Here is a 19,103-nt window from a genome sequence, read left to right as displayed (position 1 = left end):
TAATAACAAAGTTGCCCTGAGGCAGCTGAATATTTCTCACCTTGAGGCAATCTAGATACATAAGTAGTGTTGTCTTTCAAACACAATGCCATTACAGCATTGACAAATGTACATCTGAATACTGAAATAGTGAAAATAGTCAATAGAGGCTGTACTAAACAATGACTAAATAAAAACAGATCCGAAATGGTACATGTAAAAATCAAAGCATCCCCTTGTCAATATGCATCAGAATCTGTTTAAGGAAGATTTACGAAAAGGTCACTCTGATCAGATGCAAAGTTGCAAACTCAAATGGCAATTTTGCTCATATAAAAGGAGACTGCCAAATTGTTCATCAATCAGATGGCAGCTGTTTGTACTCTTCCAGGAGCTTCGGGATGTCATCCATTCGTAGCTGAAACTCAATCTCGACATGTTAGAGGTGAAACCAATTGATTTAAAAAAGCATGCTGAAAGTGAATGAAGCGTTAAGATAACAAGTTGATGAGAGCAAAGTTGCAATATTCAGACATAGCTCAGAAAGGGCCTCATGGTTCTTGAAGTCCGAACTTACCATTATTGCGACATAAACAAAAAAGAGAGGAACTTTTTCTACTATCAACACCATTCAAGAGAGAGAGAGAGAGATTTTCCAGTACTAACATCATCTAGAGGATACTATTTTAATTGTCCTAAACTTTTATCGACAAACATATTTGATCAATTGTAGGCACACATACCCTTCCCTCATAATGTCTAGAACAAAGATGGCAGGTAAAAAGTAATTCACTTTTCGCTATAAGGTTATGTTTCGTATACCGTAATGTAATGGCATATGATAACATCATCTTACTTTCCATCATACCATACCAAACACAGCCTAAGAGAATAGAGAAGATTCAGATTTTTTAACCTCAAAACTTATATAGCAGCTTTTAAATGTAAGGTATGTCCGAATCTTTCAAAATTTTCCATTATAGCTAAAAGAAACAAACAAGAATACCTGAGAAGCATTTTTCATGTGATAAAACTGATAAGCATATTTCCCAGGAAAACCAGATTCCATTGAATGCAAATCAGCTCCGCCTTTTGCTCTGTTTAACAGTCCACACAAACCCAAACAAAGGAGGATCATGACAATAATAAAAGATAATTGAACAAGATTATCTTAAAAATGAATGACTCAACTAGGAGAAACATGTTTCTAAACTGATATAATACCAAATTGATCCTGATTATCACATTTAATGCTCTCAGGATTACCAAAAGAAAGAACTATTGCATTTCTGCAAAATCACTCTAGTTTTTTGTTTTCAAGGTCGTAACCTCAGTCTAAAATCCATACTTCAGCTCCATGGAATTTCAGCATTACCTTTTCAAGCAGTCAGCATCATAAAATAAAACTAGGTCGTCTTCTATACCTCAGATCATCTCATTAAAAAGCTGTCAATTGTCACAAACACTATGCTGTTTTGTTCATGGGAACTGCAAGATTTCATTAAGTTTCAAATCAAATGAAAACTTAATGTACTGCTCCGTTCTCTATGAGATATCCAAGTATCAACAAGGAAGTCCTTTGATGTGTATTTTTCTTCAATGATCAAAGAACTCCACAATTTCATTCAGATCAAGAAAAACAGAAAAGATAGAAATTTGAGCATGATGGAGCCCCAAGATAATCTGGGTCTGACAGTAGCTGGCATCCAAAAATGAAGTTGGCGCTAATCCTAGAAACAACTACTGCTTTTGCGGTTATAAATTGCAACGAGTGAGTTTTCCTTACAAATGATAGCGAGCAATTAGTCGTTGATAGTCGCGAAGCAAGGGTCCAAGCTCCTTTAATTGTATAGAACTGGGTGTAGACTTCCTCCAGTGATCACGAAGTGCCAGAGTTTTCTTTTTTTTTTTTTTTTTAATTTTAACCACAGAGATTATAGTCAGTAAAGTATACACAACAAAAGATACATCATTAAGAAAAGCAAAATTGGATGACTGTGCAAAACCTGTTCATTGCTAGAGACTCTATCACCCATAAATCCTGAAGCAAGCTCAAGAAGTTCTGCATCCTCGAACTCATCTACAATTTGAAGCCCAGAACTTGAGAGTGAAACTGAAATTTCTGATCTCTTTTGTAATTCAGCAATAGCAGATTCCTCCCTTTGGCTTTCCTGGGAAAGAGATGCTGTGTCATTCAAATATCTTATAGGAAAAAGCCAAAAAGGTAAATTACTGTGATCGATATACAATATAACAAAAAATCTGAAGTATCCATTAAAAAGAATCAAACGCTTAAACAAAATTTTCTATGTTCACAACATCGCATGACTCGTCCCATTTGATGGAATTTGCATGCGGAAGGTTATTTGATAAAATGTATTTTCCCACATAAAAGATAGCACGAAGTTCAATCAAGGTACACTCTCTTCCAGTATATGCATCATAGTTTTGGCAAAAAATTGATATAAAAATATGTTTGTCAAAATACGGACCAATGTCAGTTTTATTAAGCACAAGGAGATAGTAGAGAGCTCCTTGACCAATTGGGTAGTTAGAAATGGTGTTGAGAGGACTGAAGTTGCCTTGATACCTTAAATGCAGATTGGACACCTTCCTTGGCCATGCCCAAATCCTTACTTTGAGGAAGAATTTCCTGTGGAGATGCAGCCAACCGCTTTGTAATAGGGTCTCCTAGAAAACAGCAAAATGTGGAAACAACATACAGCATGTTAATTAACACATGAAAGATCTGACTTGGCATTCTGCAACAGAAGAATCGATGCAGTATGCTTTTATGCAAATCTGAAATCTGATAGATAACTGGAAATCTCATTTTGAGTCTGTTTACTGACATAAGTGAAAGGTGGTCCAGTTAATGAGGCTTCCTGCATTAAAGCCCTGAGATCAGATGCAAATATATTTATACATGTTTGTCTCAGTGGTTTGAAACCGCGGACTTCATTTCACAACGAAAGCCTTAGCATTAAACCAAGACTTATTCTTAGTTGAATAATGGAATTTGGAAGAAACAATCAGATTTCAAAAGGGATGAATAATTGGAACATCCCTTTTTTTTACCATAGTTTTGGGCTTTTTAGATACACAATAACAACTTGCAACTTCTCTAGCTGAATGATAAGTTGGAATTGGAAAATTTTGTCGAGTAAAGTGGCACGACAAACTTTGTGTAAGATAATTCATTAATTTGAGTAATTCCCAAGTGGAAAAAACCACTCAAAGATAAGCAAAATCTAGTACCTTCTGGAACCAACCACCATAGATCACCAAATGTCAACTTCCCATCAAAACCACCAAATAAAAGATATCGTGAACCAATACAGGTCATTGTGTGGTATGCTCGAGCAGGAGGGGGATCACCGCTGGTAGGTAATCGTTTCCACTGTGCGGACACTTTAAAAATTAAACCAATTGTTAGGATAAGAAAACTCAAATTGGAAAAAAAGTTTTATAATGTGTTGGAAGATGGTTATAATCTAGTAGTGCAACCAGCATACTGGTGCTATTTAACAGTATCTGCCAGCAGTAGCATGCAAGTCCTTTCAATAGATGCTACAAAGATTGACCCCCTTGATATTTTAAACTGTCTTTTATGTTTTTAGTGAATAGAAATGACAAAAAAGTTGAAGCTAGATACTCTAAAGCATAGGAAAATTGTTTAGCTCTTATATATTTATTTATATTTACATTTATATGCAGCCTTTGCTTTATTGTAGTTAAACTGCATTCCAATTCCACATCATACTTGCAGCAGAGAGCAGAAATCACTGATGGTGTCTTAAGTAATAAGATAATTCAGGAAGACTACATTGAGCCCCCTAAAGCATAACAAGGATTCAGGTAGTCCTTTTTCTCTAATATTCTTAATGAGACTATATTAATCTATTTGTTCTTTCAACCCAACAGCAAATCAAGCATGCAGTCATTCAGAGATATATGGATAATTGATTTGAACGGCATTCACTTGTTATCCTGAGATGTGAAAAAAGGAAAAATAATATACCATAGTAAAAATAAAACTTATCTTAAAGGTCCAAAATACTTGGCTAATATATAAAAGAATATTATTACTGGATCAAAATATTTGTTTTAAAAAATGTGAATGAATTATGAATTATAGTAGCCATTATTTCAGCATGCAATACGAAGAAAATTCCTAAAGAGACAAAGAGCGAATGGAAACTTGATAACTAGGATGTGAAAGCTGAATTAACTTTTAGAAGTAAATGTATATTGATAGTGTTCAGCTGCCCTCTTCCCTTCTTATTTTGGTGGAAACCATCTTCCTTTATATGGCTTTAAACTTCGAGTGAAATTAAATTACAGTATTGATTTAGCAAGGGCAGGGTCATACAGAAAATTATCAACATAACCTTTCCATAATGATAAAGGCATCATTTCCTAAACACATTAGTTAAGTGATCCAATAAGTGATTTGAGAAGTAAATACCCCTGTCTAAAACAGTGCAGTCATTGTAATAAATGTCATATCGACTCAACCAGCCACCAGTGGCATGCCCACCAAACAGCAAGAGCTGAAAAAATAGAAACTCTTGTAGTCAGCAGCACTACTTATTATCAACAAGAAAATGGGGTCACTGACCCCCCAAAAAAATGAAAGATGTTAATACAAATATTAACTATGGCCAATTCTTCTCTTTATATCAATCATATACACCTAGTTCCACATTGCTGCCAAGGCACCTCGAATGCTGTCGTGGAGTATATATATATATATAATATATAGAAAGGGATCGATACATAGCACGAGAGAGGGAGTGGAAATATTTCTTTCATTTCCTTTTGAAAATTGTTTTTAAAGCTAAACAGGTGCTTTAATAATGATTATTAATATTATAATTATAACAAAATAAAATGTCATAAAACGCAGTTAATGTCAACTCTAAATGCTTTGGCACTTGCCTCTTTTGGCCATTGATAGCAATACTGAAGGAGGTGATACTGTGGGAAAAAGGACAAAAATTACAGCAACAATGGATATTACTATTAACAAGCATCATTATTAAGTATTGATTCACAGATAACTGAAATTCTCTTATCAGAAAGTAACTGTCATGCTTAGAAGGAATCTAGTCCTGGGAAAGCATATTTTTGAAGCTTGTATAAGTATAGGTTTTAAATCAAAAAACTTCTCCTTTAAGTTTAGGTTTTAAATCCACCAAATTCTCTTCCTTCTCCTATGAGAATCAGGACATCCAAATAAGAGCAGCAGAAATGCTTCCTGAATTATTCTAGGCACAAACAGTTGTCACATAGTAACAACATATCAGTATACTGAGGCAGAAGTGTAACTATTTTCAGGAAAAAAATAATAATAAAGGAAAATAATTGAGGAGCCAGAGATGTCATTACATAGTGCCCTCCAGATGTTACAGTGTGGCCACAACGAGGAGAAGGAGCTTGACCAGGAAGCTTCAACTGGGTCCATCCAGGTGTTTCATTCTCTTCCTTCCACAACAAAGAGAAAACACAAACTCAACTTAGTTTAAGTTAAGAAGCACTCGCTATGATTGTACTTTTAAGATCTTCAACAAGTATACACACATGAAAAGAAAAATATAATCAACACATCCACTCATATTAAGGATTGTTATTCATTTGAAATATTTAATACTATTTCCCAAAAATAGAAGGGATCACTAATGTTCATGGAATTCCATTCCCAGAGCTATGCATGAAAAAAGACCAGTGGCTTATTGTGATATTCATTAAAAGATGTCCATTCAGTAATCACCATCACAATAATGGATGCCTAATTTTGATGGTCAAACACGTGAACAGCAGGCATGCACCTCAGTATCTAGTAAAATTAATAATAGTGGATCTCCAATCATTTTGAACTGCAAATCTTTGTTGTTTAACCAGCACTTCAATTTCTGTAAGTCCATCAATTAGTTAATATCTTATTATTACATTCTAAAACTAAAGATGGGATTACTCTAGGCTATCAAATATATAATTCCAGATGCATATTACACCTCATAAGAAAATAAACAGCATCACCAAATAGCATAATTCAGCACGAAAAAAGATATTCCTGATGTTTTGCCAGTGAGCCACTCCAGTGTCAAGTAGTCCAAGAAAAAAAATGCTACAGGAAAAACATTGTAATGGTTCTCTTAACTAATTCTTTTCTCTTTAAGTATTCTTGTAATCTATTCATGTGACAATACGCCATCCAACAGATATATGCCCTACTACCTACTTGTGCTGTGACTATTCACACAAAAGCAATTGACTTCAATTGACCAAACACAGCAACACGGAGCCATTCGATTTTAAAAGGACATAAAATCCAAACTTAACCCGGATTTAATTCAAACTAATTGGGTCTGACCACATTAGTGCCATCCTTTATTCTGCCTTATCTGGGGCATATTTCATATTAGTGGTTTAGGAATGAAATGATATCCAATCTAACAGCTCCAACCAATCATTCAAGGGATGGTCAAAATCAACCAATATCAACAGATTTTCCATTTATTAAATCATACCATCTTCATCATTGGGAATCTACTCTGACGTGCCTACTATGGAAAAGACAACAATGTATCTCTCGAACATGTCATGCATCCACCGTAGTATAATGGAAATAACACAACAAATAATTTGATCAGAGAGAGAAGAAGATTTGTAAAGCATACTGAAAAACAAAGCTATAATGTGCATCCAACACTAGAAGCCATATTTTATAACTGGAAGCATAGAACATATCAAAATCATTAAGCAATGATGCTGAAAGGGATTGACCATCAACCTTCTTCAATAAGACCCTTCAGAGCCCACAAATCAGCCATGATTGGCCCACCACCACCTGCCAAAGTTCAGAAAATAATTCTGCTAGTTAAGCATTGCTTAAAGTGCAAACTCTCAGATATTACTCAAATGGTAAATGAATAGAAACATTATTAAGCTATACAGTCGGCAACACCAACATCAAGTTGACACCAAATAAAGTAATTGTATTGTTAATTTTGTCAGTTTTGTGGAGATAGCTACATGCAAAATGACTAACTTGAATGCTAATCCTCATATAAATGTATGATAATTCTCCTTTTATTGTTAACCAAATACATATAACACAGGACATATCTGGACAGAGAAAGAAAAAACAAAAAATAATGCAATTAATGATCACACACCATCATGGTAGATCTCTCTTATTACGTGTTTGTTTATATCAACCTCTACGTGCACATTAGTTCTCTCATATTGTGTTTTGTATTATGACCTATGCTTGTCAGTATTTGATAAGGGAATAGCTCAAGAGACGATAATCCAGCAAAATGCCAGTATTTTCAGCAGATGCAATAAGCGATTAGTAATTCAAAGTAATTTGGGATGAACTGCAATAGATCTATTTTGGCACCACAGATGAGAGTTAGACTACTAAGAAAGAATTCGGGGACAAAATTGTAGTTCCTATGTGTAAAACTTCTGGACTATACCTCTACCACCATAGACAAGCAACCGTCTCTCAACCATGGTTGCTGTATGGCCACATCTAGGTGGAGGCAGTACTCCAGTAACTGACAGCTCTGTCCACTCAAGGGATACTGTTCAAAGAAATACAACCTGTTACTGATGCAACTATCACTTGAATAAAAAAAAAAAAAATTCTGAAAATAAGAAGTCCCTTCAGATAACATGGCCAAAAAAAATGTAAAAATGGGTTACTTGTGTCCAAGACATAAACATCTGACAGCCACTTCTTGCCATCCCACCCACCATACCTGCATTAAAATAAATGTCCATGACTAAATTATACTGGATTAAACTCTGGGTATGATAGTAATATGAACAATGTAATTAGAATAAAACCCACATAACAATTTTCCGGTTTCCAATTGATGAGGCTGCAGCAAAATCCCTTGGTGAAGGCAAATCACCGAAGCTGGTTAGCTCTGACCATTGCCATATATCTGAAGCATACATATTCTCATTTAGTCCCCAACAAGTTTGGGAAAAAGAAGTTTAATTGAGCATTCTGGAAATATATTCAACTTTATTTTCCGAGTACATAGGTGTAGACATGCACATAACACACACAGACTGATAAATACAAAGACACCTCTATACATGCACATGGAGGAATTAGTGGAAAGAGAGAGGCAGAAAACGAGTGTGTGAGAGAGCGAGAGGATGGGGCAATTATTAATAAAAGAACCAAAAATATTGAAGAAATATGTCTTACCAGTATCCAGAACCCAAAAGTCACCCATCCTGCAGATCCAACTCAATCATAAAAAAAATGTCTACAGAGATTTTGTAATAGTAGAGCATTAATACATGAGATTTTCCAAACCTTTTGCTGCTGGACCTTCCACCAAAGATGAACATGTGACAATCAATTGAAACAGCAACATGAAATGCTCGTGGGCTGGGGCCCACTTGTCCATCAGAGCCACTTCCACTGCAGTCTGGCTGAAACCACAACCTATTCTCTGGAACAACAGCAAACCTATTATTGAGAATTTATAGACAAATTTTGGATGCTAGCAGTTGTGTTCTCTATCTTTCTTCACACACACACAACCCCAAATATCTTGGGAAAATATTGTGTCTGAGCAGTTTGCTTTCCTGATCCCTATACATATACAATATATCTAAATCTAATTACCTAAGTGTGCATTTGCATATTAGCACAACCTCTAATATGATTCCCTCTAGATTTTTAAGATAACATATCCAATTAATCCAGCTATATGTAACAAGTTTCATTCGACCTAAATATGTCGCATCTATTTTTTATTTTCAATGCAATCCATTTCACAATAGCAACTGTCTAGTTTTTCCTATAAGTTGCAACTGGTGTTGCACTGCAATTGTGAAGAAACAAGCATATCAGATATTAGCAGCAGAAGCAGTTGTCACAAAGATCTTGTTTTACCTTCTATACTATATTTACATTCTTAAACAAGACAATGCTGCATTTATATTTTCAACAACTTCATATGCATTTTTTGTTAGCATTTTAGACATGGCTAACAAAATCTATAGATTTTTAAAAATTGGTAGCATTTACATAAACCAAATAACTTTATTTACCAAATTGATTATTTAATAGAACAGGAAATAAAGCACTAAACTTTTCACAATTCAACACTCACTCACCAATCAAAGAATTTCCTTAAATTACTGAATCATCAATTATGCATTGCTTTGCACCCTCAAAGTACACAATCAATGAATTCAATTACTTGAATTAAGAATTTCTATCCAGTATCAACTCAACAATCACAAAGGCATAAAATAAAACAAAGAAAACTAAAAAACAATACCCATATCATATACTACAATGTCGCTTAGAAATTTCTTGTCGATCAGGCCACCGAAGAAGACCACCTTGGACTTTCCGACAACAACGGCGGTGTGACCACTGCCAAATCAAACAAAACCCAAATAAATAAACAATTAAATGAATATATAAATATATACATATGCATAAATATATAACCTGCGAGGTCGGGGAGGAGTTCCGCTGAAATCAGCGGGAGAAGCTTGAACCCAGTAATGCATATTTCTGACGTCTCGAATCGCAATTGGCTCTGTTAAGAGTTGCGGTTTTCTTTTTCTAAAGTGAAGAAGCTTTCTCTGTGGACTTGACCGTTAAGTAGAGACTTACAGGGCAGAGGAAGGAAGGAGAACGATCGAGTTCGATTTGTTTGAATCAACTCGAGTTGAGTTAACTCTGCTCTGAACTCGACTTGAGTTGAAGTCCAAATCGATAGGAGCCAAATAGATGATTATTGATTTTGGTTTTTAGTTTACGGTCTGGCAGTTACAATTGACAACGGACTATTTATTTATTCAATTAAAATAGGAAAAAAATATATTGAACCATAATTAAATTAATACACAAAAATTTTTTTTATTTTCAAAAATTAATTATGAGATTTTTAATTTATAATTTCATTAATATGTTGGTTCTTTCGTCTTAACTTCTTTTAACTGTCAAATAATTGAGAATTTGATATTTAAATTATAATCAAGCTAAGTATAAGATCATTAATTTATATCCATTAATACTTTAGTTATTCCCTTATAATTTCCGTTAATATTCCGGTTCTCTTTTTGGATAAAAGAACTAAGGTGTTAGTAAAATCATAATTCACAGATCTCATAATTAGTTTTTAATAATTAATTTTCTTATATATTAATTTGACTATAATTCAGAGACCGATTTTGCATTAAAAAACATATCCAAACCCAATCTCATTTATAAATAAGATACCAAACTCAATTCAGATCCGAACTCATTCTAAATTTAATCACCATTATCTATTTATATTAAAACTCATTTAACACTAAACTGTTATTTTATTTTTTATATTTCTTGGAATTAAAAATAAGTAAAAATTACGATCTCTATATTGATTTGATAAAAAAAATTAAATATCTATGATATTATTAGAGTACTAATCAAAAGATAGTAGGTATTGAGTACCAAATTCTTGAATCCGATATACAAATAAATAAAAAAAATATCTGAACACGTCTCAAACTTGTTTATCGATAATCTGAAATTGTCTCATTGATGGTAAAGTCAAGTTCCTCAAATAAACTAAATCATTTGTCAACCTTAATCGACTGTAATGAGACAATTCTTTTTGTTCTAATAATTTTTTTTCCCTACTAACAATGATCGAGGAATGAGAGAAAGGAAACATAATAATTGCCATAGTCCAATAAAGATACTATGGTACTGAACAGTTAAAAAAGAAAAAAAAAATTATACCCATTAAAAAAGTTGGAACAAAGATTCATATTTCTAACTCAAATAGGTAGCTCAGTAGCAAAGGACACTTGTAGAATTGATCATCCACGATGCAAACTCCCGTTGGGCAACCCCTTTGCCTCCGAGAGCGAGCGAAAATTAATCATGTTTATCGTCGGCCGCTAAAACGAACACAAGCCTGAAAACTTCGTGCAAGTATAAAAAAAATTCATATTTCTAAATTCTGATTAAGGTAAGATCAGTATAGAAATTAACTAATCATGCTAATTTATGACTTTTCAATTGGATTACATTGTTTTTTTATAACCTCATTTATTAGCTATCAATTGATGAAATTGTGATTATCTTAGTTAATTTCAGATTCAAAATCGAGCAACAGATTTTGAACAGCCCTGTCCTAATACCTGGTTTCCATTCTCAATTACATATCATTTCACTTGTTTTATGAATGATAAATTGTTAAAGCTGCCTAATTTGCACTTGCTGTTGTGTTTTTGTTCCAAGACAAGTAGTTTGGATCTCCCAAAGGCCTGCACATTGCAAAAAAGAAAAATATATTTCAAATATTAAAAATTACTATTGTGATTAGCTTTTTATATTAATACATCATTTCTGTTTAAAGATGCGAAATATGCAATGTGTTTCCTAACTCAAATTATACCATGCCTAAGTCATAAATTTAACTCTCAATTTTGATCGATTTTCCTTTTCGCCCTCTGATTTCTGTTGGGTTAGTCATAACCTGCACTTTCACGGTCATAACTATGTCCATTGTCAAAATAAAATGTGAAAGTGTAGAATTATGATTGAACCCCATACAGTTATTTCATTTTGAATATCATATAGTTATTTCATTTTGAATAGGAATATAGTTATTATTGAAATGTATGAAAATGCATAGTCATGGTAGATTCTCCATAAATTCAGGTAACTACGAGAATAAGAGTCGAAAGTGTCAAATTTATGCACTGGGCCATTATGCCTGTGAGTCGACAGTTCTTCTCAGCATCTTCAATATCAAATGAGAAATAGTCTCAAAGATTAGTGACCCTCGGTTTCGTTTAATTTAAATACATATGTACTAAAAGGAAGCATTTTTTTTCTTCTATAAAACCATCTTCTGAAACACAAATAGCAATACCTGCATATAGAAAAACTAAAAAAAAGAAAAGAAGACTTGGAACCATCACTTACCTTGGCTTGAAAACGTAAATAAGTATGAAGCCTATTGCAAGGAGCAAGTTTAATCCACCAATACACAGATATGCAATGCCAAGAAAATCATTTTTTCCTCCAATCCAAGTAGTTGTCGAAAGGACTAGCGTCTTTTTGCCCCCATAACCATAAGAATTATAGTTATTTTGTATTTGCACTTCAATTTCATCATTTGCTTGAAGGTCTGCTTCTATCTTTCCATACAGTTTTCGAAAAGTGGGCAATGCTGCCGTACGCATCCAAACTATAAGATCTTCTTGTTCACTTAACTGTTTAATGCAAAACCAACATATCAAAATAAAAGAAAACCAAATCCCAATTCCATATGTTCTAATTTAGGTTCCAGCTAATTACAGCATGACTTGGAACCTTCTTTTTTTTCCTCGGCTGAAATGGTTGGAACCAACCAGTTTCAACTCCAAATTTCAGAACCAGGACCAGCTAGAAACCAGCCAGTTCCGGTCAAGACCAATACGAGGCCATGCCTAATTCTAAAGAATGTAAATAGATATTTACCGGTATGCTTGAATTCAAGGTTCCACCTCCGATTAAGTCACCAGTCTGAAAATTTTTAGGATAGACATCAGAACCAAATTTATGTTCTTTGTCACTTTTCCAGGCAATGTCTTTTTTATTAACATCCAAGGCCTTGTTTGCAACTTTAAATACATATGTATCATTAAATAAACTCCAAGCAACAAGGCCACAAGGCACTATTGGCTTCCCATTCTCTATATCTTCAGGGCTACATGCGCTCACTACATTTTCGCTATTCTTGCTTTGCAATTGTTTGTCACTTCTGCTCCTTACATATCTGGAACCAACATCAAAACAAGTTCACAAACAAGATTCAACTGTTATAAGCTCGTTTTTATATAAAAATGATTGACACGATCGCTCTTATCAAAAACATCCTTAAAATAACCAAAGAATGTACAGGATTTGGTTATTATAAGCTCGACTTTATATAAAACGAGCATGTAAGAGCTAATAAGGTTAAACTTACAGTATCTTCAACTGAATGTATATTGCACTTACCGGCGATGATTTTGGTAGAAATTATCAAGTTGATAATATATATAAACAGGATTTTTCATTTGCTTGGGCACCTGAAAAATGCAAATTAATTTAAAATATTTACTATTATACCTGAAATTAATTAGTAATAATGAAAAAAAATGAGGAATATTAGACTAACAGTTAATTTTCTAGTACAAGTTTTGTCTGCTTTGCTGTTCTGAATATATTCAAGTGGGGTATTGCTAAAACTACCAGGAACGCAGTCTTTGTCATAGCGATCAACAATCTCCACCACCTGTATGCATATATATTAATTAATATTAAGGAAATAAAATATGCATATTAATTAATTAATTAATTATTAACATAATTAAGCAATTGTTAAGAGAATTTAGAAATCAGATTACACTTTGGGAAGCAAACAAGGAGGCAAGGCCGAGAGGGAGGAACACAACACCAAAAATGGTGAAAGATGCAATCACCTGAAAAACTCGAAACGACATTAGTCTCGTACCTTTTTTATACTCGTAGGGAAATAAAATAACAATAATAATAATAAATTTTTAGAAATTTGAGTATAATAAATAATACCAATCCTGGAGTTAGAATGGGTTTGCAGGCAGAAAGCTCTTGTTGTGTAAATCTTGAATCTGCAAGCAATAATTACGAAAAACTTGTTTTTCTTATTAATTAACAAATAAAATAAGTAAATAGAAAAAGAATTAACATTGAAAATTATAAGAAAAAGAAAGAAAGAACCTGACATTTGGGTTTCTCAGAGTTTTTCTTGGCGGAAGAAGTTGATGGATCATCTACTCCGTCGGAGCTCTTTGCTCCTCTCATTCTAATATCAATCGCAACAGTGTCTGGCATCAATAGAGATTATATATAATTTTAAAAAAATATATGTAATGATATATGATTAAATGAAAATAATTTCTGGGTAAATCTGCTTAAAAGAGAAGATCATCCAGATGTGATTCATCCTTTCTTTCATTATAATTGGCTTCTGATTTTCCATTTTAGTTATTACCTTTTTTATGATTTTTTTTTTTTTTTTGAGAATAATTACCTTTTTATGATTTTGTTTTGTTTGGTAGAGTAGAAAATGGTTGAAAATGGACAAATGTCATTTAGAAGGAAGAGGAAAGCAAGAGGAAAATATGAATCATTAACTAAAATGGTTATTTTAGTTATGAAATTGGTAATATAGGAGGATAATTTGTTTTCTCTTTTTAGGAAAAAAATATTATTTGGTTTGTAACTGTTTATTAGTTTGGAGGCAGCTTTTATTTTTATTATTGGATAAAATTAGAAAATAGAAAAATACCTCCATCCATAAAAAAGTTTTCATAACCGTTAGATTTAACTAATTTTTATATAAACCATTGGATTTTATTGTAATAAAAATACTTGCTACTTGTAAGTTAGATTAATATTAACAACGAAGTTAGGTCAACAATATATTAACAACATCATTATTTTTATTTTATTTTTATTATTAAATGCAAAATTAATTTTATGATAAGAAAGTTTTAAATTCAATATTCTAAAAGAGTATTAAAAAAAAAAAAAACACATTGATTACATGAGCTTAATTAACTATTTTGTAACTTAGACTCTCACTTAACATACTATTAGGTACATAGATAATTTATTTTATGATTTTCTTTCTTTATTTGAATTATTTTTTTTTAACTTTTCCTTTACTTTGATTTCTAACATCATAACATATTTCAACAACTAGATAATGCGATTAAAATTATTAAAAATAAATTTAATTTAAAAAATTAATAAAATAAATAACTTATAGAGAAAAAAAGATTTGTATGAATTAAAATAAATGACGTTGCCAAGAAACTATTAAAAATCATGATATGTAACTTTTTTTTCCTAAGTACATAAAAGCTAATAGGTCACAGTAGGCAGGAGCAGTGTGCAAATAATACACCAAAGAACTCGCTGAAACAAAAATATAGCTAATATTGCACACCAGACGAGGCGCAAGGACCCCGTGATCAGCCTTTTCCCAATTTAAATCATGATTGGAAATTAAGCGCAAGAAAAACTATAACATAGTTGGAACTGAAAGAAGAATCCAATTCCGTAAAATTGATCATTATAATTCCTTTACAAATGGATGCTTCAAAAGCTGAGTAGCAGTGGGACGATCTTTGGGATCAACTTGCAGGCATTGTAGGATGAAGTCCTTTGAATCAGCACTGAGATTTTCAGGAATTGGAGGCAGCATTCCTTTCGCAATTGTAAACATTGCTTGTTGGGACTCCAAATCAGGGTATGGACGGTGACGAGTTAACATCTCCAACACAGTGCAGCCAAGGCTCCATATATCAGCTTGAACGCCATATCCTTTTTTTGAATCAATAACCTCAGGAGCCATCCACCAAGGAGTCCCCCAGCTTGACTTAATAAGAGTGCTGGATTCTATTACCCTTGCCAATCCAAAATCTGCAAGTTTTACCCATCCACAAACATCGACCAATATATTGGCACATTTAATGTCCCTGTGAATTATGTGTTGCCCATGGAGATAACTTACACCGTGCAAAATCTGTCTTGTGTAAGCTGAGACTTGGGAATCTTTAAGTTCATACTTCTGATAGAGCTTCTCAAGGGAGCCTTTACTAAGCTCAAGAAAAATGTAGAGGGTTGAGTCGATCCTTTGGGCATTGTAGTATTGGACTATATTGTCATGCCTTAATCGACTTAGTAAAGCAATCTCCTTCTCAACTTTTGTAAGGGAGCCTTCACTTAAAAACTGAATTTCCTTCATGGCAAAAAAGAATCCATCAGCAGCAAATCCTTCATATACTGATCCAAATGATCCACGTCCTAGAAGAGGACCCTTCTGTGAACTTTCAATATTAAGTTTCTCTATAGGCATCTGCGTTTATATATCACTTCAGTATCAGTTCCTTAAGAAAAAAAATACAATTCCTATTCATATTCAGAAAAGTCTTGTTTGGCATTTGAAACAGAATAAGATAAGCAATCAAATGGAGTTCAATGTAGTCAACCACAGAATTCCTTGTTTGAATCAATCTTCAAGCAATTTCTGGAAGTAAGTAATAAAATAAAAGAAATGTAATCATCAGTATAATGCAATAAGGTATAGAGTGAAATTATAGTAAGAAATGTTTAGTGTCATAAATAAAAATATTACAAGAATACAATGACCGTGCTTTTAGTTTTTTTAATAGAGTACATAAGGAACAATGAACCAATCATGGTGCGCATTGGCATTAGCAGTAGCATTGTAGAAAATAATGCCAGCTGTGGCAAAATAAGAGTAATATTAACATTGGCATTTGTAGTGGTCTGTTGGAAGTATCATGCAATGGTCATTATATGGCAGAAATATAGCAGTGAAGATAGCATCTTTCATGGCAATGATGCCAGCAATTGAAATAGCAGTGGTGACGACAACAGTGGAAGTGGGGATAGGGCTCATGGTAAAAAGGTCTAAGAGCAAGTAATACTGAAGAATAAATTACTAGTCATTTATGTAAAGTTGGTGTATAATAGTAAAATATTACCTAAGGCAGCTTATGGTTGAATGTGATGCAACCATGTTACATTTGGTTTTCTTTTCTTATACAAAAGTACGAGATTTCCAACATTTTATTAAGTTGCACCAAACTTAGCCTAAGTTTCATATGTGAAATTGATCAAGTATGATAAAGATTAACTACAATGGACTTGGAAGGTAATTTTTCTTAAGTTTATTATACTAGAATTTTGCCTTTCGAACTTCTAAAAGAATTTACTTTTTGCTGTTATGTTTCATTTATATAGACATATACCGAAATACAACAATTAAAAAAAAGAATCACATAGAGGGATAGATGTCCTCATTTTAACTTTCCTTTGTAAAGAACAAATATGAACACTGTGATAATAGCCCTTCAATTATCTTTAGTCAAATTTCCGAAATAATTTGATTATTGTAATGCCACTCATCATTTTGTTTCCTATCTAATCACCATTATAACACAAATGTAAGGGCATGATGCTGCAATCATTCATGACATATCGCAACTTAGAATGGAAACTACATAATACAATTGAAAATGTAAATTTGTAGTTACTCACCCAGTTGAGGATCATTTGCCTTGCAATTGAAGGCTGTGGAAGCATCTGCTCTAGGTGGGCTTGGTGCAGCTCTAAATCAAAAGCGTCTTGGACCTGCTCATCAGATTCCCCATCCTCCTCCACCTTATCAGATTCCAGGTCCTCCTTGTGGGCTTGGTGCAGCTCTACGTCATAAGAGGACAGATCCTCCTCCGCCTCATAAGAGGACAGGCTCTCCTCCGCCCCATAAGAGGACAGGCTCTTCTCCACCTCATAAGAGGACAGGCTCTTCTCTGTCTCAAAAGACAACAGGCTCTCCGCCTCATCAGAGGACAAGCTCTCCTCCGCCTCATCATAACTGTAAACCTCCTTCAAGTCATCAAATTCCAAATCTTCATCCATCTCATCACATTCCTGTACCTGCTCAATCTCGTAGCATTCAAAGAAGTAATGGTACATTTGTTCAGTAATAACTGGGTACTGGCATTGTAGTAGCATACTAACCTACAGTCTATTTTCTGAAAATCAAGAGAGTCAAAACCCTATTTTTTGAAACCCCAGCCAAAACCAAGAGAAGTCAAACATGCTATCCTGACAAATCAAAACCCTAGCATTGCCATAATGGTTTAACTTCTAACTTGCATACCTATGAGCAATAAACAAAAAAATACAGGGCATCCTCCCTAAAACAAGCGAACAAGAAAAACTCAATAACAAGTCAGGAAGAGACCCAAATGCAAAGAAAAAGCACTAGCAAGGGGGAAGAACATGTCTAAATTCAAAAGTCTGCACTCTATATATAAGACAACAACATAATCAAGTCAGACATCAAAGAAAATGAAGAGCAAGCAAATACATAAACTCAATATGTACCGTGATGCTCTTTGAACATTTTTCTCAAGACTAAGCCAGAGTCTCAAAGGCTGTTTTCCCTATAAATTTAGGCAAATTTCAACATTATTCTCTGACATATATGACCTTTTCCAAATGCACTTTTTTAAGACTAAACAACAAGAACTAATACATTATAATATGTTGCTGAGACCTTCTCTCTCTTTTCAGTTATGTATTGCTTTTATATTTTCCAATTAGATATACAAATTAATGAGAATACATTTTCAGAATACAAAAAGGAATGAGAAAGTCCATTCTTAGAATATTTCAAACCTTAATGTTGCTCTCTTTTCAGATATGTGTTGTTTTACTATTTTTCTATTAGAATATACAAACAAATGAGAATACATTTTCAGAATATAAAAAGGAATATGGAAGTCCATTCTTAGAAATTTTCAAACCTTAATGTTGCTTCTTCTCTCCCAACAAATGACTCAGCAAAAATTCTATCCATGTCATCTTCCCCTCCATAGAAATCCCATTTCAGAAATGCATTACTCAGAATTTTAGAATTAAAAATGTTTTCTTTTTCGTAAAGTCAACTAGCATTCAGTAGATATAGCCTATTAAAAACTTATGCAGAACATATTTTATAGCAAATTGCAATTATATTATTACTAATGTTATATATAAGAAACAAATTGAACAATAAAAGGAAATATCATAGTAAAGCTACAACGAATAAATTTCAGCTTAAAATTTCTCCCGCATTATAAATTTAAACAACTAAAAAATCAAATCAATCAAATATAAAGCAAAAATTGAAGCTGAAAAAGGAAAATAATCCCAATTCATCGTTAAGAAGGAGTTGGCGGTTGTTATGGTCAAAGAAGAGTTTGGATTGGAGGAAATTGAGCTTATCGTGAGAACATAAGCAGCCAATTGTTAACAGGTTTTAGAGCTAAGGCTCTGGTTAGCCCTTTGTTCACTCCTGTTACCATTACTGTATTACCGTCGGATTTTGCTCCCCCGCCTCCCGCTGCTGTTTCAACCACCACCGCAAACGACGCCGCTGCCGTCTTCGCCATCGTCTCCACTGCAGACTAACTGTGAAATGTGAATGAAAGTAGTTGCGCGCGTTGCGGTTTGGGGATCTTAGTTCAAGCTTTAAACGTGGCCCAATAGC

General features: G+C 33.5%; 3 protein-coding genes across 8 annotated transcripts; all 3 read right to left on the bottom strand.

Moving 5' to 3' along the window:
* LOC105648088 (Galactose oxidase/kelch repeat superfamily protein) lies at nucleotides 1-9,734 on the bottom strand. The gene is made up of 16 exons (XM_012234384.4): nucleotides 9,476-9,734; nucleotides 9,300-9,397; nucleotides 8,324-8,462; nucleotides 8,213-8,241; nucleotides 7,844-7,940; nucleotides 7,696-7,751; nucleotides 7,467-7,574; nucleotides 6,776-6,832; nucleotides 5,371-5,462; nucleotides 4,448-4,532; nucleotides 3,238-3,390; nucleotides 2,570-2,670; nucleotides 1,986-2,150; nucleotides 1,766-1,878; nucleotides 986-1,076; nucleotides 1-397 (listed from the first exon to the last, which is right to left on the bottom strand). The coding sequence occupies exons 1-16, from the start codon at nucleotides 9,535-9,537 to the stop codon at nucleotides 338-340; spliced, it is 1,506 nt and encodes a 501-aa protein (XP_012089774.1). The 5' UTR covers nucleotides 9,538-9,734; the 3' UTR covers nucleotides 1-337.
* Nucleotides 9,735-10,590: 856 nt separating this feature from the next.
* Nucleotides 10,591-14,176, bottom strand: LOC105649563 (ALA-interacting subunit 3). Of its 5 annotated transcripts, none has more exons than XR_005178123.2 (9): nucleotides 13,756-14,015; nucleotides 13,583-13,641; nucleotides 13,399-13,473; nucleotides 13,170-13,286; nucleotides 13,010-13,080; nucleotides 12,488-12,785; nucleotides 11,951-12,240; nucleotides 11,161-11,286; nucleotides 10,591-10,941 (listed from the first exon to the last, which is right to left on the bottom strand). XR_005178123.2 is itself a non-coding variant. In XM_020684272.3 (9 exons), exons 2-9 carry the CDS (start codon nucleotides 13,832-13,834, stop codon nucleotides 11,226-11,228), a joined length of 1,050 nt encoding a protein of 349 aa, XP_020539931.1. In that variant the 5' UTR covers nucleotides 13,835-13,857; nucleotides 14,064-14,176; the 3' UTR covers nucleotides 10,999-11,225. The 5 variants fall into 5 exon arrangements, 3 of the variants coding, with proteins under 3 accessions (XP_020539931.1, XP_089578336.1, XP_020539927.1); XR_005178124.2 differs by having other exon boundaries at nucleotides 10,591-10,934; XM_020684272.3 differs by lacking the exon at nucleotides 10,591-10,941 and adding an exon at nucleotides 14,064-14,176 and having other exon boundaries at nucleotides 10,999-11,286; nucleotides 13,756-13,857.
* A 659-nt stretch (nucleotides 14,177-14,835) lies between these two features.
* LOC105648097 (mitogen-activated protein kinase kinase kinase 1) lies at nucleotides 14,836-19,103 on the bottom strand. Of its 2 annotated transcripts, none has more exons than XM_037639097.2 (3): nucleotides 18,916-19,103; nucleotides 17,105-17,503; nucleotides 14,836-15,896 (listed from the first exon to the last, which is right to left on the bottom strand). In XM_037639097.2, the coding sequence occupies exons 1-3, from the start codon at nucleotides 19,003-19,005 to the stop codon at nucleotides 15,111-15,113; spliced, it is 1,275 nt and encodes a 424-aa protein (XP_037495025.1). In that variant the 5' UTR covers nucleotides 19,006-19,103; the 3' UTR covers nucleotides 14,836-15,110. The 2 variants fall into 2 exon arrangements, with proteins under 2 accessions (XP_037495025.1, XP_089579524.1); XM_089723398.1 differs by having other exon boundaries at nucleotides 18,930-19,066.

The sequence above is a fragment of the Jatropha curcas genome, chromosome 6, assembly GCF_041381405.1.
Source record: "Jatropha curcas cultivar XTBG-Jc1 chromosome 6, XTBG_Jcur_1.0, whole genome shotgun sequence".
Lineage (NCBI taxonomy): Eukaryota > Viridiplantae > Streptophyta > Magnoliopsida > Malpighiales > Euphorbiaceae > Jatropha > Jatropha curcas.
This window is presented reverse-complemented; position numbering and strand designations above follow the sequence as displayed.

Coding starts and splice junctions, on each gene's coding strand:
- LOC105648088 (XM_012234384.4), bottom strand. CDS start 9,537: ATGCATTACTGGGTTCAAGCTTCTCCCGCTGATTTCAGCGGAACTCCT. Junction 7,752..7,843: donor GGAAACCGGAAAATTGTTAT/GTGGGTTTTATT, acceptor ATTTTAATGCAG/GTATGGTGGGTGGGATGGCA. Junction 2,671..3,237: donor ATGGTGGTTGGTTCCAGAAG/GTACTAGATTTT, acceptor GCTGTTTTCTAG/GAGACCCTATTACAAAGCGG.
- LOC105649563 (XM_020684268.3), bottom strand. CDS start 13,864: ATGCCAGACACTGTTGCGATTGATATTAGAATGAGAGGAGCAAAGAGC. Junction 13,642..13,755: donor AAACTCTGAGAAACCCAAAT/GTCAGGTTCTTT, acceptor TATTGCTTGCAG/ATTCAAGATTTACACAACAA. Junction 12,786..13,009: donor TTCTACCAAAATCATCGCCG/GTAAGTGCAATA, acceptor TGTTGGTTCCAG/ATATGTAAGGAGCAGAAGTG.
- LOC105648097 (XM_037639097.2), bottom strand. CDS start 19,005: ATGGCGAAGACGGCAGCGGCGTCGTTTGCGGTGGTGGTTGAAACAGCA. Junction 17,504..18,915: donor CCGACGGTAATACAGTAATG/GTAACAGGAGTG, acceptor GAGATTGAGCAG/GTACAGGAATGTGATGAGAT. Junction 15,897..17,104: donor GGCAAATGATCCTCAACTGG/GTGAGTAACTAC, acceptor ATATAAACGCAG/ATGCCTATAGAGAAACTTAA.